We start from the raw sequence: 27806 nt of genomic DNA on the forward strand, positions 1-27806 counted from the left end.
CTGACGGGAGGGTGGTCGCGTCATGTCCAGGAGCCGCACTCTCGGTGCCTTGTTTTTTCTCTGAAGTAGGCTTCACAGTCGGCAGAGGCCAACACGGGGCTTGAACTGACAACTGGGGACCGCAGTCTTGGGAAACAAAGTGATGCCCACCGGCCTGGAGCTCTGGGAGGTGGGGGGGGGGGCAGAAGGAGCAGCCCCCACAAGCCAGAGGTCAGAGGAGAGCCGGGCCGCGGGAGTGTCTGCATTCTGAAGGCATGGACGCATGGACGTCATGGGAGGATCTTGAGGGCTGGTGGGGGGCTTGGGCAGAGGTGGGGCTGGTGCCGGGGGTGCCAGGGGCCAGCGCTGGCCGCGGGGGCACAGGGGCAGGAGCCATGGGGGAAGGGTAGGCTCGGCTAAGAAGGATACGGCATTCTGGGCACCACAGGTCCCCCTTCCTGAAGGCAACTTCTGGATAATTCTATCCCTCGCAATCCACAGAGCCTGTCTGGGCAGGCCACGGTAGATGGGGCTGCCACCGGGAGCGGAGCACAGGAAGTTCGCTCTGACGATTGGGAAGTCCTCCTAGGCTTATATCCTTGGGGACCCGATCCTCGACACCCCCGTTCTCCTCTGTGGCTACAGAGAACAGGCAGCTCGAGCCAGGAGTGCCCCAGGGAGGCCGAGGCCGCCGTCACAGTCCCTGTGGCTCCGGCCAGCTCTGCGACGGCAGGTCCCGAGAGCTGTCTTCCAGGTTGACGCAGCGGGTCCGGGGTTAGGCTGGTGGTTGCCGACAGCGGCCCCAGAGCGGGGGTCCACTGAAGAGACGCTTGCACTGCTGGAAGGCTCAGGCCACTGCTCCAGGTTGGTGACGGCAGAGGCAAACGGGACCCCAGAGCAGCCGGGGCTGAACCCTGACTCCCAGAGCCCCCACGGTCCCCATCCTTTCTCCCTGCGGTGGTGACACATTGCTGGCAACGGGGTAGGGAGGAGAGGGCCGGGCTGGCAGCTTGCGCCCGCTGGGCGTCGCGGCTGAGGTCCTTCTGTGCGCCCCTGCGGGAGGCGGCCGGCACGGAGCACAGACTCTTTGCACTGCGGAAGCACACAGTGACAGACGGCGATGGCTCTGAGGATGTTACTCTAGCCTCCTCGGGCCTGCAAGGGGCTCAGGGGCACATCACAGTGCCCCACCCAGAGGGTCGCCGTGCGGGGCCGGGCCGTGTGCCTGCCGGACTCTGAGCGCGAGGCCTGGGCCATCCCCTTCCCGCCTCTCCGTGGATATGAACCATCCCTCCGGCGTCCTGGCCCTCCCCTCCCTCTCCTTCCCCCTCTAGCAGCCCAGGGACCAGCCCCAAGGGACGGTGGTCACATGGCACCACACCTTCACACTCTCCTCTCCGCTGGGTGCTCGCTTGCAGGATGCAAATCAGTCACCAATGTGGGAAGCAGGTACTGCGGGGTAAGAGCTGCTCTCTAAATTTAGACAGGAAAAATCCCCATAGAGCTGGCAGAAATATCCCGAGCCTTCCTTGTGGCGAACCTCTCAAGCAGGAAAGTGGGGAGGGGGCAGCGAGAGCCGGGGGGGCTGTGTGGGGGATGGGGGCAGGGCCAAGAAAGGGTGATAGAGGCAAAGGCCCTCATCTACAGGCCCGTCTTTGTCACCCTGGAGCCACAGCCTCGGGCTCTACCCTGGCGGGGCTGGCCTGGATTCAACGGTCCTACCAGGCCCTCTCCGCAGTCGGTTCTCTGCCAATTTGGACCGCACAGACACCTCTCCAGGGTCCCTCTGAAACCAAGAGCTGCCTCCTTCCTTGCTCTGGCCGGGTAGCTGGCCATATTCCGCCCCCTCCAGCCAAGAATGACTGGGACCAGACCCAAGCCCCCAGGGCCCAAGCAGTCCCCTCTATGGAGGCTGCAGCCTGGCCGGGGTCCTCGTCCTCGTCTCTCCACGGAGAGGAGCAGAGCAGTGCTCGGTGCCCCCTGACCCCAGAGCAGCACCTGACCCGGCCAGCGGGGTGTCCGGCCTTGGTCTGGGTGCAAGGAGCCAACAGGGCCCAGCCTGGGCCCTGCGGTGTTGAGAGGGGACGCGGGGGACACAGCGGAGAAGCGGCCAGACTTTGTTCTCAATCCCGTGACGGAAGGGGGCAGACCCCTGAGGAGCACGGTCGCAGGTGGGGGACACACAGCGCCCTCACGAACCCCTTCCCCACCCCCGCAGACATCTGAGCCAGGGCACAGGGTCAGAATGAGCAGCAGCCTGGGCCTGGCCTCACTTCCTGTTCTATATATTATCTTCTTTCCCAGGATGAGATGCTCCAACTCGAGAGGCACGTTCCGGTCAGGACGTGGAGACACGCAGCCGGAAAGGCGGGTGGGCCGCTCAGAGACCTTCCGCAGCTCAGCCAGTGGACGGGGGTCTACAGCAGGGGAGCAACTCCCTGCAGGCTCTGGGTACCCCCAATCTCCCCGGCCATTCTGGCTCCCCTCTCTTCTGCCCCATTCAGCCCTCAACTTGCCTGGGACAAGCCAGGAAGCCACCTGCTTCTGTCTCCTCCCCTTCCGTAGCATGGGGGCTGGAGGGGCTGCCGGCCCTCCCTCCTCTTCCCCACTCACCTCCCTTTGCCCGTCCAGCCGATGGGTGTGGGCGTCCGGCGATCTCCCGGTAAAAGGATTATATCATCTGTAATGTATATCCAGACACGCGCACTGCTTCTCGGGAGGACAAGACAAGGAGAGGGAGCCCGCACAGCTGGCCGGAGGGGGTTTATAACCGGGTTATTGAACCTGAACCTGAGCCCTCCCAGAATGGGGGTGTTAATGGCTCCCGAGGTCACGGCCCCTCAGAAATCAATCGCTGCGCGCTTCTCCTGTCCCTCCTCTCGTGTCGCTCCCTCCTGTCACCTCAGCTGCAAGTGCAGACCCCGGGATGTGCATTTGGTTTAAAATGTCTGGACCTGGCCCTGTTGGGAGCCACCACAGGCAAGTGGGGTGCCCCAGAACAGGGTCTAGGACGCTCCTGAAGGCATGGCAGCCGGTAGCATGATGCGCCTAGAAGATGCTGGCTACAGCACCTCACGTGGGGGGAGGGGCAGGGCGAACCGCAGCACCCAGCCGTGGAGTGACCGGAGTGACAGTGATGGTGGCCCGGGAGCTGGGAGCGGGGTGAGCGGTGTCACGGGGGCTAACGGCTTCGGGTAGCACCCCGTGGGTGCCCAGAAATAAAGCCTCAGGTGTGGTGTGCCCACGTGCCAGGGCGCCCCAGACGGGAGCAGGATCTCTGTGCCAGGCCCACGGGAGATAGGGCCTCTCCTCAAACTTTGCTTGCCTGGAAAGCGGCCCGGAATCGGGACCTGGAAAACGGGCTTAACAGGTACGGCTGTCTTCGCCCAAGGCCCAGAGCAGCAGAGCTGCGGTGTGCCTCGGGGTTCTGGTGGCAAAGGGGGTGGGGGTGCTGAGGACAGAGAGTCTTGGGGGCTGCCCCGCAACTCTGCTGAGATTCCGTCCTGTCGGGAACGGACAGGAGTGAGCATGCGGTCTGGGCGGCTTTGGAGAGGGAGGCCCAGCTGCGTCTTCAGAACAACCTCGGTTCCAACACAATTGGCCTGGTACTCAAGTCCTCTTCTAGAAGGATTCGCATTTTATTCCTCAACAGGGTATACAGTCAGGCCTCGCTCGCTAAGTCCCAGGCCTGGTCTGGCCATTTCTGCCTTCTCCTCTTCCAGCACTGGGTGGGCCTTGTTGCCTGGAGAGCAGAGGCCCCATGGCAGGGCTGGGGTGGGAGCTCTGCAGGGGTGGGGGACAGCAGCATTCGATCCAAATGTTCCTCCTCCAGCCTGTTGGGCCCTGAGTCACTTAAGCATGGCGTGGGGGTGGGGAGGTGGGGACTGGTTATCCAACCTTTCCAGAAAGTCCTCTGAGTCAGCTCACCAAGTCTTTGCCGGGGGGCTGACTGAGTGCCTTGGGCCAGGGCAGGGCCCTGGGTGGGGGGGCAGGGGGGCGGCGTTGGGGGCAGGAAACAGAGCCTTATCTTTTGCAGTCTCCGTGTGTTTTCAGCACATGCGGCCAGTCGGAGAAGCACAGGGTCGGAGCAGCAGGGCCCCCCACCCCTCCCCGCACAGCCTGGTTTGCTCACCTGTCAGGTGCTGTTATGGCCTTTTGGCTCCACACTGGCCCCCAGAGCCCTGACGCCGAAGGGGAGAAGAAAGTGCCAGCCTGGCTCTGGGGTTCCCTGGGCCTGCCTGCCGGATGCACCTTCCAGGAGATACAACCTAGGAAGGCCCAGGGGCCAGAGCAGGGGGTGGGCTGGGAGAGTGAGCGTCCCGCTGAGGCTGGAAGGGGTCAAAGGGCAAGTCGGGTCTGCCAGAGCAGCAGCAGCTGGGCTCTGCTCGCCCTGTCTCATGGGTCCAAACTGCAGTGAGGCCAGTCCCAGAGGGCCCTGGGAGACCATGAGGTCCTCCCCTCCCCCCAGCTGTACACATGAGGAAACTGAGGCACCAGAGACAAAGCTGCCCCTCTCCTCTCTTTTCCAGGAAATGACTCAGGGGAATTCAGCAGTGCTGCAGACAGGAGCCAGGCAGCCAGGCCTCCCTTGGCTGCCCCCTCATCCATGGAGCTGCTGGCATCCCAGCCCTGCCCGCCTCCCTCTCGATGTCGCCCCAGCCTGGCCTCGCCTCGCCTCACTCTGATCTCCCTGAGCAGAGGCACGGGAGACCCTGCCAGGAGCTGGTCTACAGCAGCCCACAGCAATCATGCCGCTTTTCAGCATCCCTTGTGCCCCATTCCAGGGGGGGCCAACTCACCCATGACTCACGTGGGAGCCCCTCTGCGCTCCTCCCCGCCTCCTCCTCCCCACAGCAGTGAGCGGGGCAGAGAATCCACTGAGTGTCCTCGTTCACACTCAGTTGGGGCTTCTGAAGCCGGTGGGGCTCCACCGCCATGTCGCCGTGTGACACCAGGAAACCAGTGCCTCAGTTTCCCTAGCCAGATCCCCTCTGACTCCCAGACTGGCGTAAGGACAAAATGAGGTCCTCGATGGAGATGCTTATGGCCTTTGGTGCCGAAGAAAGCAAAGTGGGCCTGGTGACAAGGCCCCCTCTCAGGCCCTCCCCCAACGTCCTGGCTCCACCCCTTCCAGGCACTGAGGCTCAAACGCTATTATTATTAGCCAGAATCTGATACACGAGAAAGGGAGAAGACAGTGCGGAGGGACCTGGGAGCTGGGGGCGGGGGGATTTGTAGTAGTCAGACGGACCTCATGCCCTCTCCCGCGTGGCAGTAGGAGGTGGCCCCAGGGGCCCAGCTGTGCCCGGTCCTCCATGGGCCCCTTCGCTTCCCTCGCTGGAAGCAGAGGCGCCAGCACGGAGTCTTCGGGGCAACCCTCCCCCAGCCCGGGTCCAGCCTGGGTCGGGTCTCCCCACCCCACTCCCGCGCCCTGAGCCCGCGGACCCCATGCCGCGAGCCTCCCGCGCAGAGGGTCCGCGGCGGGCAGAGCGGACAGTCTCGCAGGTGGGAGGAAGGCGGGCGGGGGCGGAGGAGGTGGAGGGAGACGCCGGGCAGGCTGCGCGGTCCCTCCCCTCTCCCTCCCTGCGCGCCGCCGGCGACATCGCCCCTCCTGGGCAGGGGGCGGAGAAGACGGCGACGGGAAGGGAGGAGGCGGCGGCGGAGGCGGGATTTGGAGTTTCCCTCCGCAGCGGCGGCGGCGGCGGCGGCGGCCCCTCGGCTTCAGGCGAGGCCGCCGCCTGAGGCTCCGGTGACGCTCGGCGGCAGCGGCGGTGGCGCTTCCCGCCGCCTGGGCTTCGGAAACTTCCCGGCCGCGACGCGCGTAGCCGGCGCTGGAAGCCGAGCGGATCCGGGGTGAGCGGAGGTGAGCGGAGGTGAGCGGAGCACGCGGCTCCCCGGCACCCACCCACCCCACCCCCACCCAGCCCGGCCGCCCCCTCCGACGTGAGCTCCTCCACCCTGCACCCCAAAGTCTTGCCAAAGCGTAGCCCACGGGGCCGATGCACGCGCCCCTGTGAGACCCACTCGATCCTGTCACCGCACATCCCCCGCATCCCGCCCGTGCACCTCCCTGTCCTCTGCACGCGCGCGCATCAACCACGCACCGCAGACCTAGTCCCTGCAGTGAGCACAGCAGCAGCCCCTAGCCCACCAGCCAGCGCTGCCCCCAACTCAGGCTAGCACCCATCCCAGACCCAGTACACACCCAGGCGCGTGCGCGCACGCACACACACACACACACACACAATCCATCCCTGCCATATCTGCACTAACATAGCTCCCCTCACGGTGCCACCACCATCTCCAACTCCCCATATGCTCATTACAGACACTCCACCCACGTTCCCAGCCCAGAGACACTGCTGCCACCCACCTACCCCTGAGTGAAGCCCCAGAACTAACTCATGCCCCAGCAGCCGGCTCCCCACACCCCACACCGGGCCCATTCCCCAGGCACACACCCCTAGCATCCCCAGCGTGCACGCTCACACACACCCCAGCACGTAGGCACGCCTGCTGGATTTACACTCCCCGGCCCCATCGCAGATAGCCCCCCACACCCCCAGCACGTCCCCGAGGCCCTCCCTCCGCCACCCCTGACACCTGGCGCGGGCTCTAGAGGCTGCAGCAGTCTTCGCGTCCCTGCCAGGTGCCTCCCTAAACAGACCTTGAGTCTCCCCAGCGACTGGCCTGGCCTCTTCCCTAAGAGATAAAGCAGGCACTTGGGGTGCAAGGTACCATACTTAGATGTGGGCTGGGGGAGGAGGAAGGGAGAGGCGGGAACCGAAATGGAGGCAGCCCATCTGGAACCAAAGGAACGCCAGTTGCCGAACAGGCACCTAGTAGGTCGGCTCCAGGAGGATGGGAGTCCGACACAGTGTGTGTGCCTCTCCGGGTGTGCCGTGAGGGCAGGGCTGGGCGTGCATGTGTGCCTGTGCGTGTCCGCGGTGTGTGTGTGGGGGGGGGGGTGTGTGACCCGCGGGGAGAAACAGCACGACCAGCACCCCCCAGGGCTTCCTCATGCAACAATTGGTTTCATTCATTCACGCCTTCTTTGTTAACAAGCATTTCTTCCGGGAGCGCCGGGCATACGCCAAGCCCTGCGCTGGGGGCTGGGGCCAGCTTGGGGCCCGCTCCTGCCTTGGAGGAACTCCCAGTCCAGCGAGAACACCGACCAGGAAAAGCAGAAAGCCATCCCCGGCGGAAAGTGGATTTGGTGGAAAAGACACTGGATTTGGCAGGAACGCTGTCGCTGGGAGTTGTGCTTCTCCTGGCCATGTGACTGGGCCGCGACAGCCGAAATCCTGCCATTCGGCCCGGAGAGAACCGTGCATTTCGGGGTGGCGGGCGAGGCGGGGCGCCGCTCTCCAGAGGCTCCGGGAGACCAGAGGGCGCACACGGCGCGCGCGGGGCCTACGGGCCGCCGCGTCCCCGCCGCCTCCGAGGGGCACCGGCCAGGTCGGGCGGAAGCCGGGGACGCCCGGCGGGACCGGGGCGGCAGGCTCAGCTCCCACTCTGCGGCGAGCGCGCGGCCTGGCTCCACCCGCCGTGCGGGCCTCCGCGAGGCCGGGCGCACGGCGCTGCCTCCCCCAGCCCAGCACGCTCCCAGCCCGCGGGGCGGGGCCGGCGCCCAGAGCAGGTGCTACGGGGAACCCCGAGTGCGGGCGGGCCGGCCAGGGTCGCTGGGGGCGGGGCGGGGGGGGGGCTTGGCTGCGCTCAGCCCCGCAGTGCGGAGATGGCAACAGGTTCCAGTTTGTCCTGCGGCTGGCGCAGCGGGCGCTGCTGGCGCCGGGCACTGAGTACTCACTTGCGAGATTGAACACGGCCCCTCCTCCTGATCCTTTTCACCCGATGGGTGGGCTTGCCCGCAGCGGTCCAGCGCCAGGCACGCAGGGGAGCCCCTCGTCAGGCGCTGGGAGCCACAGGCTCCGGCACAGCCCCGCTCCGGGAGAGTTTCTTGGAGCCAAGTTTCCTCTCCCTTCACCGGTGCTGAAGTTGCCTCCCTCCCACGCCCCAGGCCGCGCCCACCCTCCTCTTCCCAGACAGGCTCCCCTCGCCTCCTCCAGGGATCCCTCTCTAGAAAGCATGCCTGGGCACCTCAGGAGCTCCTACCCCTTAAGGGGCCGCCCACCCTCTCTCCAGCCACACTGACTCCCCAGGACAGGGGGGCTGGCCGCCCCGCACCCCTCCACCTCCCTGCCCAGCATTGCCACCGCCCACAACTCGGCCAAGCCAGGCACTCCAGGCGGACACACTGCAGAAGTCCTTGGCGGTTTCAACCAGGCCTGCCCCAGAGTTCCTTCCCCAGCTGCAGCGGCCCGGAGGGAGCCCTGAGGCTTGAGGCCCAAGTCCAGGTGGCAGCCCACCTCTGCCTCTGGGAGCTAGGATGTGAGGGACAGGACAGAAGACAGAGTCCCTGCCCTGGAGCAGGCGATACCACGGTGGGGGGGGGGGGGGTAGTGCGCGTGGGTCCCGCTCTGGCCGCAGCCTCCGAATCTGCAGCAGCTCCCAGACATTGCAGCATCAGGGACCTGAGGCCTAGAGCACAGACCAAGGAGGCTACAGGAAGGCTGCTCAGAGGAGGGCGCCTTGGCAGGGCGGGGGGGCGGGGGGGTCTGGAAAAGGAGCAGAATCTGAACAGGCTACAGAGGACGGAGGCCTGGGCTGGGGAGCAGGAGGGCACGGCCCAGGTCCCTAAGACCCCTGGATCCCTGGACTCCCAGAGGCCAGGACATCGTGGGCTATAGCCAGAGAAGAGTCCCAGGCAGCCCCGCTGGGCCAGGAAGGGAGGAGGGAAGGAGGGGGGACAATGGCGGCCCCTTTGAGGGCCCGGCTCCCAACAACCTGTCCTGTCCCTAGTATTCCTTCCTGAGTTGTCTCATCTTCCTCTATGGCTCTGATGAACAGAGGAGACTTCGTAGGTGGCACGGAACTTAATTATCCAAAACGTCCGCCCTCCAATGCTTTTGTGTCCTTCCCGCCTTAGTTGCACATCTTGTGGTGCCCACCCTGTGTGCATAGTTCTGCCTTCTTTTAGTTAGTTCCTCGGGATAGATTCCGAGCAGCTGCCAGAGGGTGTGGATTTCTTCCTAGCTCCGGATGCCTGTTACCAAACTAATTTCCAGAAGGGCCATGCAGATAAGAGCAGCACTGGGTGTATTCACTTTGAGAACATTTTACCAATGTACTAGGTGGGAAGTGTTACCTTGTTTTCCACCGTCACCTTGTTTTGTTTTGTTTTGTTTTGTTTTGTTTTGTTTTGTTTGCCTTCCCTCCATACCTGAGGTCGAACCTTCTTCCCCCAACGGTTGCATTTCTTTCCTCGCACGGTCTTTTCTGGTTCCTTACACATTTATTGGAGGCTTAACCTTTTGATTAATTTGTATGAGCTTTATCTTACCTGCTGTACATTTTCCTTCAACTCTGGTGTTTGCTTTTGATGGGTTTTAAGCAGGGAAGGGACACTTACCACACCCCGCGTTATCGCGTTCAGTCTCCCTATTACTGACCTGTGTGGCTAAGTTGGGAGTGCCCAGCGAGCAGGGACCCTGTGTGTCCTGCCTGTTCATCATCCTGTGTCCATGGAAGGTATGGAGGCCACTGGCCTCTGATGAACAAATGATGTGGAGGCAGGGAGAGAGGGCTTTGGAGGCTGTGACGGGGACCTGGTCAAGAGTTGGCCAGCGCGAGCCCTCACTGCGGGGAGCAGAGGGCAGAGTACAGGTGTAAGAGATGAATTTAAGTCGAAACTACTTGGCTCTTGACCAGGGAGGAGGCAGAGGGAGAAGCCAGGGATGATTCCTGGGACAGTGACGTGGTTAAGAGCAGAGCACCTCAGTTAGGGACTGGGGACTCAGGGCTTCTGGCTGGCTAAGGCCATGTGTGAGGGAAGCTATTGGGGGGGGGGGGGGCGGGTGCCCAGAAGCTGTCATCTGTCCTCCTAGCCCTTGGGCAGAGTTCTGGGCCAGAAGACAGCAATGGGTTTCTGGTCTGGCTTCCTCCTCCCCTCCATGATTTCGGTGGCATCCCACAGTAGCTCGAGGTGCTGGCTGTGATGAGCCCATTAGAGAGATGGGGTCACTAAAGTCCAGTCAGTGGACGTGATGGTCCAGGGTCAACGAGTGAGTAGGGCTGGGCGGCAGCTTCTGGAGCAGGGGCACTGGGCTCTTATCCCTGTCCCTCCCCCCTGCTTCCAGCTGGGCAGAAGAACTGAGGCTGGTCACCTGCTGGGCCCCTGACCTGCCCTTGGCCTCTGCCCCGGCCCGGTCCCGCTTCGGTGCGAGCCCCCGCTCAGCGCGCCACTTGGGGGCCCACCCGACTGCTTCGCTGGCACCCGTTGGCTCGCCGGCCCCCCTGAGCCCGCCCCCGCTGCCCCGCCCCTCCAAACAGCAACTCCACGTCCAAAGGCAGCGGCTTCCAAGGTGGAAGCTGGGTCCCGCCGCCAGGAAGCTGCCTGTTGGAGAGCTGCGCGGGACTCAGCGTCCACGTGCGCGCCTGCTTCGCCACCCCGCCCTCTTCCCCGGAGGCCGGGCCCGGGGACGCCCTACCGGGGGAACCGAGCCCCGCGTCGCGCGCTGGCCTCGGCTCGGACGTCTGCCCGCGGCAGCCCGCCGCGCGATCACGCTCCAGGTCTCTTGCCTCCCGTTTCCTCCTCCCGGGCGCCACCGGGGCCGGGTCAGCTCCGAGGAGGCCAGCTCAGGCCCATCCCTTCGGCGCCACCTCTACTCCCCCGGCCGCCTCTGCCGGCACACACACCCCCAAAGTCGGAAGCTTGAACTTGGGGAGCGATTGCGGGCAGGCCAAGCGAGAGCCGCGGGAAGGGGGTGTGCTGCGGGGTGGCCGTAGCCTCAGGCTGCCCCAGAGGGGGCCGGCCAAGGACCCGCGGCGCTCCGAGGGCCCATCGGACACCCGGCCTTCCTCTCCTGGAGGACCTCTCCCTCCTCCCCTCCGGGAGCCGGCCGCCGCGCCGGGCGTTTTCCTCCTCCGAGGGCTCGAGGCGCCCTTCCGCGCGTCCTCGCCGAGGGAGGGGGCGTGAGAAGAGAAGCGGGCGGTGCTGGGGTGTCCCTGCGGGGCTCTCGGCGCCCGCCTTGGGCATGCGGGGTGGGCTTCACGTCTCGGCCCCTTGGCGGCCGGGCGCGGGGGACGCGAGCTCACGCCGCGCGCCTGCCCCTCTCTCCGCAGCGCCGGCGGGCGGACGGGCCGGGAGCCGCGAGCCCATGGAGGGTCTGGGCCGTTCGTGCCTGTGGCTGCGGCGGGAGCTGTCGCCCCCGCGGCCTCGGCTGCTGCTCCTCGACTGCAGAAGCCGCGAGCTGTACGAGTCGGCGCGCATCGGCGGGGCGCTGAGCGTGGCCCTGCCCGCGCTGCTGCTGCGCCGCCTGCGGCGGGGGGCCCTGTCGGTTCGCGCGCTGCTGCCCGGGCCGCCGCTGCAGCCGCCCCCGCCCGCCCCGGTGCTTCTGTACGACCAGGGCGGGGGCCGGCACCGGCGCGGGGAGGCGGACGCTGACGAGTGGGAGGCCGACTCCGTGCTCGGCACCCTGCTGCAGAAGCTGCGCGAGGAAGGCTACCTGGCATACTACCTCCAGGGTACGTGCGGGCGCTGGCGCGGGGCACCGGCCTGGGAAGGACCCCGGGCCCCCGGGGGCTCGCAGGGCCACAGCTTCCCGGGGGACGGGGGGGGGGGTTCCTAATGCATTTGTCCCTGGGCAAGCCCAGCCTTGTTTTACCTAAAGTGGAGCTGAGATCCCCTCTCCCCTGAGAAAGACCTGGGGCAAGCCCTTCGCCCTGGAGAGCCCCAGTTTCTGAGTCTGGAAAATGGGGAGAATCGGGCTGCCCAGCCCTGCCTCAGGGGACGCTCAACAATAGAGTACCAAGTGAGGACTCCCAATCTCCCGGGAGGACGTTACCACCCCCACCCCACCCCCGCAGCTGCTCTGCCGCGGGCAAAGGAGGCAGGGGCACAAGAGGACAAATCCCCGCTCTGCAAAGGCTCCGGAATGGGGAAAGGGGGGGGGGAGAGAGAGAGAGAGAAAAGCAGTGAAGGTAGGAGGAGGCAGAGACCCGTCCCATCATAGCCACGGGCTGGGGGACGGAAAGGGATAGGCTGATACAGGCCTGTTGGCTCCTTGACGAGCCAAACACACACCCAGAGGCCCAGGGTAGGGACAGGGTTCCCAGGAGGCTGCAGAGCCAGCTCCCCACTTCCCCATCAAGGCGGGTCATTGGACTGTTGTCCCTTGCTCCATTCTGAATGCACGGGGACACAGAAACCTATAAAGCGTCAGATGTCCAGGCCCCACACCTAGCCCGGGAAAATAGTTATCCATACACGAAGGAGATGCTCACTGCTTGGGACTTTGAATCGACCCAGGTGGAATGATGTGCTCGCTCTCAGGCTCCTGCCTCTTGGGGTGCTCCTGCTTGAGCTGGATGGGGGAAGCACCCAGGGACAGAACTCACATCTAAACCTTTCCTCTTTTTACAATTTTTAAAAATGTTTATCTATTTTTGAGAGAGAGAGAGAGAGAGAGAGGCAGAGCATGAGTAGTGGAGGGGCAGAGAGATAGGAGACGCAGAATCCCAAGCAGGCTCCAGGCTCCGAGCTGTCAGCACAGAGCCCGACGTGGGGCTCGAACTCACGGACCGTGAGATCATGACCAAGCCGAAGTCCTACGCTTAACCGACCAAGCCACCCGGGTGCCCCAGGTTGCTGACTGTTGAGTTCCCTTTGGGGACCTCTGCAAGCCCCCTCGGGTGTCGGAGTTGTATCCCCAGCCAGGGGTGCTTGGCTGCCCAGGTGGCCGAATCCACAGGACGGTCCTCCTCTCCCCTCCCAGGTGGCTTCAGCAGATTCCAGGCAGAGTGCCCCCACCTGTGTGAGACCAGCCTCAGCAGCCGGGGTGGCCCAAGCACAGCCCCAGTGCCTAGCCCAGTGGTGGGGCTGGGCGGCCTGTGCTTGGGCTCGGACTACTCTGATGCGGAATCCGAGCCTGACCGCGACTCCATGAGCTGTGGCCTGGATTCGGAGGGTGCCACGCCGCCCCCAGGGGGGCTGCTGCCATCCTTCCCTGTCCAGATCCTGCCCAACCTCTACCTGGGCAGTGCCCGGGATTCGGCCAACGTGGAGAGCTTGGCCAAGCTGGGCATCCGCTACATCCTCAACGTCACCCCCAACCTGCCTAACGTCTTCGAGAAGAACGGCGAGTTTCACTACAAACAGATCCCCATCTCCGACCACTGGAGCCAGAACCTGTCCCAGTTCTTTCCTGAGGCCATCGCGTTCATTGGTGAGTCTGCTCGGCCCCCCTCTGCCCCCCTGCCCCCTGCCCCGCCAGGCCTGGGTCCTGGCCTCTGTCACTCCCCCATGAGGGCCCCATGATGCACTTGGCTGCCGTCCGCAGAGCCCAAAACCCGAGCGGCGCTTCTGGGGGCGGGCAGTGCCGGCACCAGCTCCCGGAGGCCACCAGCGAAAGCCCCTGGACTCCTCAGGCAGGACAGGGCTCCCAGGCCAAACCGGCCAGAGCCACTCGGTTCCAAGACGGCGGAGCGGGGCCCACAGGTCACACTGACCCCCACTGTGCCCCCATCTAGATGAGGCCTTGTCGCAGAACTGCGGGGTGCTCGTTCACTGCCTGGCAGGCGTCAGCCGCTCTGTCACCGTCACTGTGGCCTACCTCATGCAGAAGCGCCACCTCTCACTCAACGATGCCTACGACCTGGTCAAGAGGAAGAAGTCTAACATCTCACCCAACTTCAACTTCATGGGGCAGCTGCTAGACTTCGAGCGGAGCCTGCGGCTGGAGGAGAGGCGCGCCCGTGAACGCAGCAGCGGGGGGCAGGAGTCGGCCGCCTCCGACCCACCGTCCTTCTTCACCACCCCCACCAGCGACGGTGTCTTTGAGCTGGACCCCACATAGGGCGCCGTTCCACCCCCCCCATGGGTGCCCCTGACCACCCATGTGCGGGGGTGGGGCGGGGGGGAGCTGGGGGGAGGCAGAAGAGGGAGGCAGCGAGTTGGGGAGGGGGGAGAGCATAATACCTCATGGGAGGGCTGTGGGGAAGAGGCTGGAGCCAGGAGCCCCTCCAGGGTGGCCTCGGGGAGAGACCTGTCCTACCCACTTAAACCATCCATGGGAGTCCTATTAAATGTGCCTATAAGCAGGGCCCGGGGCCACCAGCCTGACCCGCGCCGCTTTCGGGGCGGAATCACGCTCCAGAACCTGCCTCTTCTGCGACTGTTACTTTTTTCTCTGGGGGGGGGGTAGGGTTGGGGGGATTCCCATTCCAAGGGACCATTCCAAGCGGCTGCCTATTCCTGGGCCTTGAGCCTTCCGGTGGCTTCCCCCTTCAGAAGGGCGGGCCCCTGCGCTGGCCACCTCATGTGCTGCAGGGGCCCGCTCCCAGTCCGTCCCTGTCCCCCGACGGCTGTTTACGGGGAGGGTTCACACAGTGTAGTCACCTCCCCGCTTCTCTGCCCAGGGTTTGGGCCTCTCGGGGCTGAGGCTTGGAGGTGCACCGGCCGCCCAGCGTCCATGCGGACAGCCCCTCTCGGGGCGGCTCCTTGCCGGGCGCCACAGGGGAGGGCGCTGGCCCGGGAGCTGCTGAGCGGGTTCCTGGCCACACATCTGGCGCCCTGTTTATCCACTTGACGTTTGAAAAGATGCTTTTTTTCCCTCTTCCCCCAGATGTCTTAACGGGATCACTGGAGCTCTTTGTGACTGAGGGTGGTCGAACCGCGGCCAGAGGAGATGGGGGTCTCAGAGCAAGAGCTGGGGGCGGGGAAGGGGAAGAAGAAGGCCTGAATTTTGCTGCGGCGGGCCCCACATAGGCACGGTTGGTTTGGGGGGGCGGGGAAGGGGCCAAGCGGCATATACAGAGTCATTCATTGCAGTCCACGCCCTTCGTGGGCGGCGCGCACGCGCGTCCGCGTGTCAGCGCTCACACACGCACACCAGCCTGCTTACACACCCGGCCCGGCCACCTCACCCCGGGGAATCCGCACTACAGTTGCTTTCTTTAATTATTCTTGAATAAACAGTTTATGTAAGATACTGAACAGAGAGAGCTGCTTCCAGAGCACCCCGGAGGGTTTGGGGGAAGGTGGGGAAGGAGGCGGCATAAGGGGGTGGTAGTGCCGAGCCGTGTGCTACGCTGGTCGGGGACTTGAGCGCCACCCCACCCCCATGGCACTATTTCCCATCCCGCGCCCACTCGGCCAGGTGGCCCAACCTCCGGCCGAGCTGCCCATTCGCTCGTGACCCGTCGAGCCTCGGCTCTGGGCCACATGCGCTAGGGACTGGGACTCAGCAACAGCGAGCCAAAGATGACTGCCAGTCAGAGCCGACTTCCCGGAGGCGGGGGGGGGGGGGGGGGGGGGGGGGGGGGGGGGCACTAAACAACAGACCCCAATAGGGCTGGGTGTCTGGAGCTGTGGACAGGGCAAGGGGGCGTAGTGGAGACTTCATGAACAGTGCGGACCATGTGTCCAGAGAAACCCTCCTGCACCAGAGCCCCTAAAACCGTTTGAATGAACGGCCGAGCTGCTGGGAAAATAAGAGGAAGGCTCCAAGGTCAGAAACAATGAGGGTCCTTGAGTCCAGAGGAGTGAGACAGCTCCTGGGTTAGCTCCTGTCCCAGGGGCATCTACACCCAGGAAACAGGAGCCCAGGCCACCCTCCTCCTCGCACACCCTCTCTCTATGGCTATCCGGACGCCACCCATGGGAGCCAAGAGGTGATGCCTGGGCCCCCATATAAAGCCAGTGCTCTTGAAGGGCAATGCAGTCAATATGCGTGCTTCGCAGGATACCAGCCCCCCAAGATGGCCACATCCTAATTCTGGGCCCCTGCGGATATGTTACCTTACATGGCAAAAAGGACATTGCAGATGGGATTAAGCCAAGGATCTTGAGACGGGGAGGCTGTCCTGGAATGTCCGGGTGGCCCCGAATGCCATCATACGCATCTTTATAAAGGAAAGACAGATGCAGGGGAGTGACAGGAGATGCGACAGTGGAAACAGGGGTCAGAGCCAGAGAGACACGGGAGAGAGGCTACATTGCCGGCCTCAAAAATGGACAAAGGGGCTGCGAGCCAAGGAATTCAGGTGGCCTGTAGAAGCTGGAAAAGGGCAAAACAACAACAGATTCTTCCCTCGAGTCTCCTGAAGGAACCCAGCCTTGCTGACAACTTGAGTTTAGCTCAGTGAGATCTACATTGGGATTTCTGACCTCCAGAACTGTAAGATATTAAAGTTTTGCTGTTTAAAACCACTAAGTTTGTGGCAATTTGACACAGCAACAGCAGAAAACTACTACAATTGGTGACCTATATATATATATATATATATACCCTACCAAAAGAGGTGAGGATATTCGTTTATTTTGACCTTGGACCTGGGTAGAAGTGGGAGGCAGGGGACAAAGGAAATATTGCCCTTGAGAATTTAGAACCACAAGCTGAAATTTTAATTTAAAGGATCTAGGCATAGCAATCCCTATCAAAATAACATCAAAAACAACACCAGCATTCTTCACAGAGCTAGAACAAACGATCCTAAAATTTGTATGGAACCAGAACAGACCCCGAATAACCAAAGCAATCCTGAAAAAGAAAACGAAAGCTGGAGGCATTACAATCCCGAGCATCAAGCTGTATTACAAAGCTGTAATCATCACGACAGTATGATGCTGGCACAAAACAGACACTCAGATCAATGGAACAGAATAGAGAACCCAGAAATGGACCCACAAACATGTGGCCAATGAATCTTTGACAAAGCAGGAAAAAATATCCAATGGAATAAAGACAGTCTCTTCAGCAAGTGGTGCTGGGAAAACTGGACAGCGACGTGCAGAAGAATAAACCTGGGCCACTTTCTTACACCAGACACAAAAATAAACTCAAAATGGATGAAAGACCTAAACATAAGACAGGAAGTCATCACAATTCTCGAGGACAAAGCAGGCAAAAACCTCTTTGACCTTAGCTGCAGCAACTTCATACTTGACATGTCTCCAGAGGCAAGGGAAACAAAAGCAAAAATGAACTATTGGGACCTCATCAAGATAAAAAGCTTCTGCACAGTGAAGGAAACAATCAGCAAAACTAAAAGGCAACCCACAGAATGGGAGAAGGTACTTGCAAATGACATATCAGATAAAGGATTACTATCCAAAATCTATAAAGAACTTAACAAACTCAGCACTGGGGCACCTGGGTGGCTCAGTCAGTTGAGTGCTGACTTCAGCTCAGGTCATTATCTCATGGTTGGTGAGTTCGAGCCCCGTGTCAGGCTCTGTGCTGAAGCTCAGAGCCTGGAGCCTGCTTCCAATCCTGTGTCTCCCTCTCTTTCTGCCCCTCCCCTACTCGTGCTCTGTCTCTGTCTCTGTCTCTCTCTCTCAAAAATAAACATAAAAACATTTTTTTAAAAACTCAACACCAAAAAAACCCACAAATAATCCAGTGAAGAAATGGGCAGAAGATATGAATAGACGTTTTTCCAAAGAAGACATCCAGATGGCTAACAGACACATGAAAAGATGTTCAACATCACTCATCATCAGGGAAATACAAACCAAAACCCAATGAGATACCACCTGACACCTGTCAGAATGGTTAACATTAACAACTCGGGCAACAACAGATGCTGGTGAGGATGTGGAGAAAGAAGGACCCTCTTGCACTGCTGGTGGGAATGCAAACTGGTATCACCTCTCTGGAAAACAGCATGGAGGTTCCTCAAAAAGTTAAAAATAGAACTACCCTACGACCCAGCAATTGCACTACTAGGCATTTATCCAAGGGATACAGGGGTGCTGTTTCAAAGGGGCACATGCACCCCCATGTTTATAGCAGCCCCATCAACAATTGCCAAAGTATGGAAAGAGCCCAGATGTCCACTGATGCATGAATGGATAAAGAAGATGTGGCATACACACACAAACACACACACACACACACACACACACACACACACAATGGAATATTACTCAGCAATCAAAAAGAACGAAATCTTGCCATTTGCAACTACATGGATGGAACTGGAGGAGGGTATTATGCTAAGTGAAATGAGTCAGTCAGAGAAAGACAAATATCATATGACTTCACTCATATGTTGAATTTAAGATACAAAACAGACAAATAGGGGCACCTGGGTGGCTCAATCAGTAAAGCATCTGACTCTTGGTTTCTGCTCAGGTCTTTGTGGGTTCGAGCCCCCCATGGGGCTCTGTGCTGATGGCATGGATCCTGCTTGGGATTCTCTTTCTCTCCCTTTCTCTGCATCTCCCCTGCTCTTGCTCTCTCTCTCTCAAAATAAATAAACATTTAAGAAAAAAGAGATGAATGTAAGGGAAGGGAAGCAAAAATAATATAAAAAGAGGGAAGGGGACAAACCATAAGAGACTCTTAAATACAGAGAACAAACTGAGAGTTGCTGGAGGGGTTTTGGGTGGGGGGATGGGCTAGATGGGTGATGGGCATTAAGGAGGACACTTGTTGGGATGAGCACTGGGTGTTAAATGTAAGTGATGAGTCACTAAATTCTACTCCTGAAATCAGTATTACACTAGATGTTAACTAACTTGGGTTTAAGTTAAAAATAAATTAAGCAATTAAATAAAGGATGTAGGCATAGAGTACTTAATGCTCCAGAAGCTTTTTCTCTTGGGGGGACTAAGGGGCAGTCCTCTGGTTGGGGGCACGGCTCCTGGATTTGTCTTGAAGCTGCATTTGGTTAGTTTGCACACAGATTTTACTTACATTGCAATGGCCCAATAAAAATAGCAAAGTTTTGGGGCACCTGGGTGGCGCAGTCGGTTAAGCGTCCGACTTCAGCCAGGTCACGATCTCGTGGTCCGTGAGTTCGAGCCCCGCGTCGGGCTCTGGGCTGATGGCTCAGAGCCTGGAGCCTGTTTCTGATTCTGTGTCTCCCTCTCTCTCTGCCCCTCGCCCGTTCATGCTCTGTCTCTCTCTGTCCCAGAAATAAATAAACGTTGAAAAAAAATAAAAATAAATAAAAATAAAAATAGCAAAGTTTTAAAAATACATTGTTCAAAAGTTCTAAAGGAAGTGGTCCAGAGGGAGTATTGCCCAAGAGCACCTGGCAGGAGTGAACACAAATCCCCTATGCTGGGAAGCCCTCTAGGGCCGGCTGGGATGGCTAGAGGGGCTGGGCTTGGGTATTTGCCTTCTGTTAGCCTCTGGCACGACCCCAAGAGCTGGCGCCATAGCTTGTCTCGAGGGCAGACCTTAGTAAGAAGGGTGTAACACAAAATCTGGTGTATTTCAACATTTCTACTTTCCCCCTCCCAGGACCAGAAGCATGACATTTTTCTCCAGTCTCCGCTGTGGGAACCTGGTAGGACTCCCAGAGATACAATATATAGAAGTGTGGGAGCCTCCATAAGATCGCCCCACCCCTGGATTTGTTTTAACTCTCAGATATGTCCACACTGAGCCTGAAGCAATTCATCAGTTCAAGTTCAGGTGTTCCTACCCCAGAACTCTTCTCACTCATGGGTTTTGGCTCCAGGAAGCGGTGGTTCTCTGTGTCTGTCTGTCTCTCCAACGTTTGGAGAAATGGTTCACCCTGGGACCTCACTTCCCCGATGGATCTAAGAAGAATTGTTGATATTTCCGTTTTTTTCAGCTTTTTACTTGTTAATAGCAGGGAGTGGCAACTTCCAAGCTCCTTACATGCTGGACCAGGGGCTGGAACTCACCGGGGTCTGTTTTGATTGGCTGACTTTTATCATTATGGGTTACATCTTATGTTTTTTCTACTTGAGTCAGAAAGTCTGTACCACAGGGTCTTCACCAACTGTGGTCTCCCTTCTGGAAAACAGTTGATGCATATATTTTGCCAGGTTTTCCAGTTATGTACGGTGGGAGGGTAATTCTGGACCCTCCCTCATGGCCATATCAGTATTGAATCACTTGAAGCTTTGTTAGGATAAATATGCTTGCTAAGTTTTCTAGAGTAACTAATAAAAGATTATAGAGCACACTACTTCCAAACTGATAGAGGAAAAAAATCTCAAATAGTGAGAAAAATCTGAATCCAAAAGAGGTCAAGGAGGAAAATAAAGAAAAAATAAAGAAACAGGATATTGGAATAAGTAGAAAGTATCAAATAATAGTTTAGAAATTAATCCAAACACACTGAGGAAAATAGACTAAATTGTCTAGTTAAAGACAGGATTTTTAAAAATCCATGTATAAGCCATTTATAAGAGACACATCTAAATAATAGAACCAAAAAAAAAAAAAAAAGATTGAAAGGGCAGGACTTCCAGCTATGGCCAAGTGATAATATCAAAAATAATCCCCAGGGGCGCCTGAGTGGCTCAGTCGGTTAAGCGTCTTGACTTCAGCTCAGGTCACGATCTCATGGTTTGTGAATTCAAGCCCCGTGTTGGGCTCTGCATTGACTACATGGAGCCTGCTTGGGATTCTCTCCCCCCTCTCTGCCCCTCCCCCCTCTCTCTCAATCTCTCTCTCAAAATAAATAAATAAGAACTTAAAAAACAGAAAATGTGTGTAATGAGATGCTTTGAAGAAGAGACAAAAGGGGGCAGAATACACATTTGAAGATATAAGGGTAGAAATACCCAAAATTTTATGAGAAACGTCAATCAGACCCAAGAAGTCCAATGAACACCAAGTAAGATAAACACAAACAGAGCTAGTCGTAGGCACTTCACAGTCAAAGACAAAAGCCAAAGATAATCCGTCCTGAAAGCCATAAGAGAAAAAAGACCCAGGCAGAATGGAACCACAATGAAATTAGCAGTTAATTTCTCACCCAAAACAACAGAGGCCAAAAGACAGTAGAATGACATAATCAAAGAACTGGGAAAATACCCTATCAATCAAAAATTCTATATCGAGCAAAAGTTTCTTTTAAAACTTGAAGGTTAGGGGCATCTGGGTGGCTCAGTTGGTTAAGCATCCAACTTCGGCTCAGGTCATGATCTCTCAGTTCAAGGGTTCGAGCCCGCATCGGGTTCTGTGCTGTCAGCTCGGAGCCTGGAGCCTACTTCCAATTCTGTCTCTCCCTCTCTCTCTGCCCCTCCCCTGCTCATGTTCTGTCTCTCTCAAAAATAAACATTAAAAAAAAATTGTTGGGGCGCCTGGGTGGCTCAGTTGGTTAAGCAACTGACTTCGGCTCAGGTCATGATCTCGAAGTTTGTGAGTTCGAGCCTCGCATCGGGTTCTGTGCTGACAGCTCAGAGCCTGGAGCCTGCTTCAGATTCTGTGTCTCCCCCCTCTCTACCCCTCCCCTGATCACGCTCTGTGTCTCTCTGTCTCTCAATAATAAATAAATGTTAAAGAAAAATTTTTTTTTTAATTGTTAAGTTGAAGGTTAAATGGGGTGCCTGACTGTCTCAGTCAGTAGAGCACATGACCTTGATCTCGGGGTTGTGAGTTCAAGCCCCACGTTGGGTGTAGAGATTACTTAAAAACAAAATCTTAAAAATAATTAAAAGTTGGAGGTTAAAAAAATAGACATTCCCAAATATACAAAGACCGAGAAAATCCACTGCTAGTATAGTTCTTTACAGGAAATACTAAAAGAAGTCCTTCAGGCTGACACCAGTTGGTAACTTAATTCACAGGAAGAAATGAGGAGCAGTGAAAATAATTAATATGTGTGCTAATATAAAAGTCTCAATATATTTTTCCTCAATTGTTAAAGGACATAAGATTGCATAAAGAAAGCAATAACCATTGCACTGTACTGTTGGGTTTATAACCTATATATGTAATACACATAACATTAACAGCACAAAAAGGAGGGAAGGAATGCAGCTATAATTGGAGCAAAGCCTCTACTTTTTAATAAAATTGAGTATTGATACAAAGTAGATTGTGATCAGTTAAGATGCATATTATAATGCAATTGTAATTCAAAAAATATACAGTTAGGTGAGCCTGGGTGGCTCAGTTGGTTAAGCATCCAACTCTTGATCTCAGCTCAGGTCACCATCTCACGGTTCGTGGGTTTGAGCCCCACATCAGGTTCTATGGTGCAGAGCCTGCTTGGGATTCTCTCTCTCCCTCTCTCTGCCTCTCCACTGCTCTCTCTCTCTCTCTCTCTCTCAAAAAATAAACTAAAAAATTCTTTAAAATATATAGTTAAAAAATCAACACAGAAAGTAAAATGGTATACTAAAAAATATTTAACACAAGAGAAGGCAGTAAGAAGAGAGGAACAAAGAAGAACAGAGATATGTAGAAAACACATAGCAAAATGGCAAATGTAAACCCAGCTATATCAATCATTACATTAAATGTGCATGGTCTAAACACCCCAATCAAAAGTCAGAGATTCAAAAAAGCAAGATTCAACTAACTATACGTTATTTTAAAAAGACAAATCTTAGATTTAAAGACACAAATAGATTAAAAGTAAAAGGATAGAAAAAATATATCATGGGGCGCCTGGGTGGCTCAGAAGGTTGAACATCTGACTCTTGATTTTGGCTCAGGTCATGATCTCTCAGTTCATGGGATGGAGACCCACATTGGGCTCTGTGCTGACAGTGAGGAGCCTGCTTGGGATTCTCTCTCTCCCTCTCTCTCTGTCCCTAACCCCCATCTCAAAATAAGTAAATAAACTTAAAAAAAAAAGAAAAGAAAAGTAGATCATGCAAACAGTAACCATAAGAGAGCTGGAGTGGCTATATTAATATCAGATAAAATAGACTTTAAGACCAAAGCTATTATTAAAGAAAAAAGGGACATTCCATAGTGACAGAATGGTCAATGCATCACAAAGATATAACAATTATAAACATATGCACATCTAACAACACATAAAGCAAAAACTGATAGAAAGGAGAAAGAGACAATTCAACTATGACAGTTGGAGATTCCAATACTCCGCTTTCAATAATTGATAAAACTAAAAAGAAAATCAGCAAGATGCAGAAAATTTGAACAACGCTATCAGCAAAGCTGATCTAGCTAAAATCTATGGAACACTCCACTCATCAAATGCAGTGATTCACTCTTTTCAAATATGTACGGAACATTCTCTAGGACAGACTATAATGGACACCATAAAATAACTTTCAACACATCTAAAAGGATTGAAATAATACAAAATATGTTCTGTGACCACAACATAATTAAATTAGAAATCAAAAAAAGAAAGACATCTAGGAAACTCAAAAATATTTGGAAGTTGAACAAAGCACTGCTAAATAGCCCCCACAAGTCAAAGAAAAAATTACAAGGGAAATTATAAAATACCTTGAACAGAATGAAAATGAAAATTCAACATACCAAAATTATGGGATACAGCTAAAGCAGTACTTAGAAGGAAATTTATAGCTTTAAATGATTCTACTGGCAAAACAGAAATCTCAAGTCAACAGCCTAGTGATCTACCTTAATAGCCTAGAAAAAGAAAAGCAAATCAAATCTAAAGCAAGTCAACATAAGATTACTGTAGAAATGAATGAAATAGAAAACAGAAGAAAAATAGAGAAAATTGATGAAAACCAAAGTGTGTTCCTTGAAAAGATCAACTAAATTGATTTTACCTAGACTGATCAAGAAAAAAGATTACCATGATCAGTGAAAAGGGGGACATCACTACTGACCTACAGAAATTTGAAGGATTCTATAGCAACGTTTTGACAAATGTATGGCAACAAATCAGACAATGCAGATGAAATGGACAAATTCTTAGACACAAATAACAAAAATTGACTTTAAAAAATAGAAAATCTGAATAGACTTATAATAAGCAAATAAATTGAATTAGTAATTTAAAATGTTCCCACAGCAGAAGACATGAAGAGACACTTCTCCAAAGAAGACATCCAGATGGCCAACAGACACATGAAAAGATGCTCAACATCACTCATCATCAGGGAAACGCAAATCAAAACCACAATGAGACACCACCTCACACCTGTCAGAATGGCTAAGTCAACAACACAAGAAACAAGTGTTGGCGAGGATGTGGTGAAAAAGGAACCCTCGTGCACTGTTGGTGGGAATGAAAATTGGTGCAGCCACTGTGGAAAAGAGTATGAAGGTTCCTCAAAAAGCTACAAATAGAACTACCCTACAATCCAGTAATTGCACCACTGGATATTTATCCAAAAAATACAAAAACACTAATTCAAAGGAACACATGCACCCCTATGTTTACAGCAGCATTATTGACAATAACCAAAGTATGGAAGCAGCCCAAGTCTCCATCAATAGATAAATGGATAAAGAAGAGGTGGTATATACACACAGTGGAATATTATTCAGCCATAAAAAAGAACAAAATTTGGGGGCGCCTGGGTGGCTCAGTCAGTTAAGCGGCCAACTTTGGCTCAGGTCACGATCTCACGGTTCGTGAGTTGGAGCCCCGTGTCGGGCTCTGTGCTGACCGCTCGGAGCCTGGAACCTGCCTCGGATTCTGTGTCTCCCTCTCTCTCTGCCCCTCCACCGCTCGCACTCTGTGTGTGTGTGTCTCTCTCTCAAAAATAAATAAACATTAATTAAAAAAAAAAAAGAACAAAATCTTGCCATTTGCAACTATGTGGATGGAGCTAGAGAATACAATGCTAAACACTGCTAGGAATTTACCCAAGGGGTACAGGAGTGCTGATGCGTAGGGGCACTTGTACCCCAATGTTTATAGCAGCACTCTCAACGATAGCCAAATTGTGGAAAGAGCCTAAATGTCCATCAACTGACGAATGGATAAAGAAATTGTGGTTTATATACACAATGGAGTACTACGTGGCAATGAGAAAGAATGAAATATAGCCTTTTGTAGCAACGTGGATGGAACTGGAGAGTGTGATGCTAAGTGAAATAAGCCATACAGAGAAAGACAGATACCATATGTTTTCACTCTTATGTGGATCCTGAGAAACTTACCAGAAACCCATGGGGGAGGGGAAGGAAAAAAAAAAGAGGTTAGAGTGAAAGAGAGCCAAAGCATAAGAGACTCTTAAAAACTGAGAACTGAGGGTTGATGGGGGGTGGGGAGAGAGGGGGGAGAGGAAAAGTGGGTGATGGGCAGGGAGGAGGGCACTTGTTGGGAGGAGCACTGGGTGTTGTATGGAAACCAATTTGACAATAAATTTCATATTTCTTTTTTTATGTTTATTTACTTTTGAGAGAGAGAGAGAGACAGAGCATGAGCAGGGAAGGGGCAGAGAGAGAGGGAGACACAGAATCTGAAGTAGGCTCCAGGCTCCGAGCTGTCAGCACAGAGCCCGACGCGGGGCTTGAACTCACGAACCGCGAGATCATGACCTGAGCCGAAGTCGGACGCTTAAGCGACAGAGCCAGCCGGGCGCCCCAATAAATTTCATATTTAAAAAAAATAAAGCTGTTATACACACATCAAAAAAGAATATAACGCTAAAGTGAAACAAGTCAGGCAGAGAAAGACAAGTACCACACGATTTCAACTCATATGTGGAATTGAAGAAACAAAAACAAAACAAAACAAAAACCGAGCAAAATAAAAAGAGAGAGACAAACCAAGAAACAGACGTTTAGCTATATCTGAGACTACACTGGTGGTGACCAGAGGGGAGGCAGGTGTAGGGATGGGTGAACTCGGTGATGGGGGATGAAGAAACACTTGTGTTGAGCACTGGGTGGGATGCCGTTGTTGAATCACTGTATTGTACACCTGAAACTAATATAACGCTGTTAGCTATGCTGGAATTAAAATAACTAATGTCTCCACAAAGAAAATCCAAGCGCAGGAGACTTCATAGGTGAATGCTATCAAATAACATAACTGAACACATATGTCCACACAAAAACTTGCACAGAAACGTTCACTGCGGCACCATTCACAATCACCAAAAGGAGAGAACAACCCAAATGTCCACGAACGGACGTGCGGATCAACAAAATGTGGCGTCTCCATACAGTGGGACATCACTCGGCTATAAAAAACGAAGTGAAGTACTCTCGCAACGCCACGGTGTGGATGACCTCAAAAACGTTATGCTAAACATAAGGAGCCAGACACAAAGGGTCACGTATTGTACGATCACATTTCCATGGAATATCAGAATAGGCAAATCCACAGAGACAGAATGTAGGTTAGTGGCTGCCGGGGGGCTTGGGGAGCGGGGGTGTTGGGGAAAATGGGGAGTGACCGCTAACAGCGACAGGGGTGTTTTGGGGGGAGGGGGTGATGAAAATGTCGCAGAGTTAGATCGTGGTTGACGGCTGCACACGTTTGTAAATACACTAAAAACCAATACGTCGTACATTTGAAAGGGTGAATTTTATGATACGTGAATAATAGCTCGCTAAAACTAAAACAAATCCTAACTCTGAAAGGAAGAGGCTTAAACAAGATATACCAGGCAAATATTAACCAAAAGGAAGTAACAGTTGCTATGTTACTATCAGGCGAAAGGACCATAGGGCAAAGCATGACAGTATTAAAGCATCAAATACTCAACTACCCTGAAACATAGAGCGATTCTAAATTCATCTGCACTCAATGACCTAACTTAAAGGATATAAAGCAACAGTTGAAGGAACAAGGCTAAACTGAGAAGGAGCCATCGGGCCTCTACGCGGGGCGTCGTGGGAGGCAAGCTGGGCTCCCTGGCGTGAGGACAGCTACCAAAATCCCCACGAGGCCTGGAGACAAGATCTGCAGGCGAGGCTTTTGTATGGATCGCCAAGGGCCAGATAGGGTTGAAGAATCCTGAAAACCTCTCTTCAAGCAAAAATCTAATCCCATCGGCGCACTGCCTCCAAGTAGCCCTCCGATGGCTCCCCAGCGCCCTCTTGAGAGAGTTCCGTCTCCAGGCCCATCTCTAGCCACTTCTCACCACTGCCCTCAATCAACCAAACCGGGCTACGTGCCCTCTCCGAATACTCCGCACTTCGTGTCTTGCCCACCTGGGCAAGGAGACAGGGATGGAGGCAGGACGGCCCGGACGGAGCTGAGATTAGGTGGAGAACGTGGCAGCCATGTGCCCGCGCAGCGGCTGGCAGGAGGGGCTGAGTCCCGACCGGCCCCTTCGTCTCCCGAACGGGCCTGCTTCTCCCCCGGGTTCGACTCCTTCGTACTCTTCCCTCCCATCCAGTCCCCTACCAGAGGTCTCCATCTTTCCAGTCCCACATGGCCCCCAGACATGTGTCCCTGACACCAGTCCTGCCCCAAGTCCCCACGTACACCCTCACGCTCCCGGCGAGCCCTCCTCCCTTGCACAGAGGCGAGCAGGGGGGCAAAGCACAAGGCCGTGTGGCCTCGGCTCAGTCACTCGGCCTCTCCGCCTGTTTCCCGACATGTAAAGTGAAGATGATACAGAGAGGTTGAGTGAATACGTGTGAGGGTCTCTGAAACTGCCTGGCACACAGCAGATGCTCAATATAAAGCTGGACCCACATTTGCAAAGAAGGATGAGAAACAGTCTCTTTGGCTCCCCTTTGGGCACCTCAGATTACCATGTCCAAAACCAGTCTCGTCTCTCCCCCAAACCCAGCCGTTCAACCCCTCTCGGCGAATGGTCCCAAACACATGGGCCACCGGGGACGGCTCCTTCATTCCCCACCCCCAGCCTATCACTGACCCCTGAAGGCCTCCCAGGACCATCCCCACCCCCACCGGTGTCCCCACCGGGAGCGTGAACCCACAGGCTGAGCATCTCCAGAAACCCCGCCACCCACAGGTTTGCTCCAAGACAGAGTGCGTGGCCCGCCCTGTGCGGTCTGGAACCTCTCATTTCTGGACTGGTCCCCCCCGACACCTGGGCCCCATTCCCAGCTCACAGCGCCCCACTTCTTCCAGCTGTCCAAGCTCAGCACCTGCTATGCCGCCGGCGGCTCGCC

The 27806-nt window shown here is 55.5% G+C and overlaps 1 protein-coding gene across 4 annotated transcripts; it reads left to right on the forward strand.

Moving 5' to 3' along the window:
* The first annotated feature begins 5722 nt into the window (after nt 1-5722).
* Nucleotides 5723-13921, forward strand: DUSP9 (dual specificity phosphatase 9). 4 transcript variants are annotated; one of them, XM_047847414.1, is made up of 4 exons: nt 5723-5852; nt 11161-11562; nt 12813-13262; nt 13567-13921. In XM_047847414.1, the coding sequence occupies exons 2-4, from the start codon at nt 11196-11198 to the stop codon at nt 13890-13892; spliced, it is 1143 nt and encodes a 380-aa protein (XP_047703370.1). In that variant the 5' UTR covers nt 5723-5852; nt 11161-11195; the 3' UTR covers nt 13893-13921. The 4 variants fall into 4 exon arrangements, with proteins under 4 accessions (XP_047703370.1, XP_047703371.1, XP_047703372.1 ...); XM_047847415.1 differs by having other exon boundaries at nt 5790-5842; XM_047847416.1 differs by lacking the exon at nt 5723-5852 and adding an exon at nt 10573-10608.
* The last annotated feature ends 13885 nt before the right edge of the window (nt 13922-27806 follow it).

The sequence above is a fragment of the Prionailurus viverrinus genome, unplaced genomic scaffold, assembly GCF_022837055.1.
Source record: "Prionailurus viverrinus isolate Anna unplaced genomic scaffold, UM_Priviv_1.0 scaffold_49, whole genome shotgun sequence".
Taxonomy (NCBI): Eukaryota; Metazoa; Chordata; class Mammalia; order Carnivora; family Felidae; genus Prionailurus; species Prionailurus viverrinus.

Bases quoted from the DNA above. Each gene is read 5' to 3' on its own strand.
- DUSP9 (XM_047847413.1), top strand. From the start codon at position 11,073: ATGCGGGGTGGGCTTCACGTCTCGGCCCCTTGGCGGCCGGGCGCGGGG. The intron at 11,563-12,812 runs GTACGTGCGGGC...CTCCCCTCCCAG, and splicing joins CCTGGCATACTACCTCCAGG to GTGGCTTCAGCAGATTCCAG. The intron at 13,263-13,566 runs GTGAGTCTGCTC...GCCCCCATCTAG, and splicing joins TGAGGCCATCGCGTTCATTG to ATGAGGCCTTGTCGCAGAAC.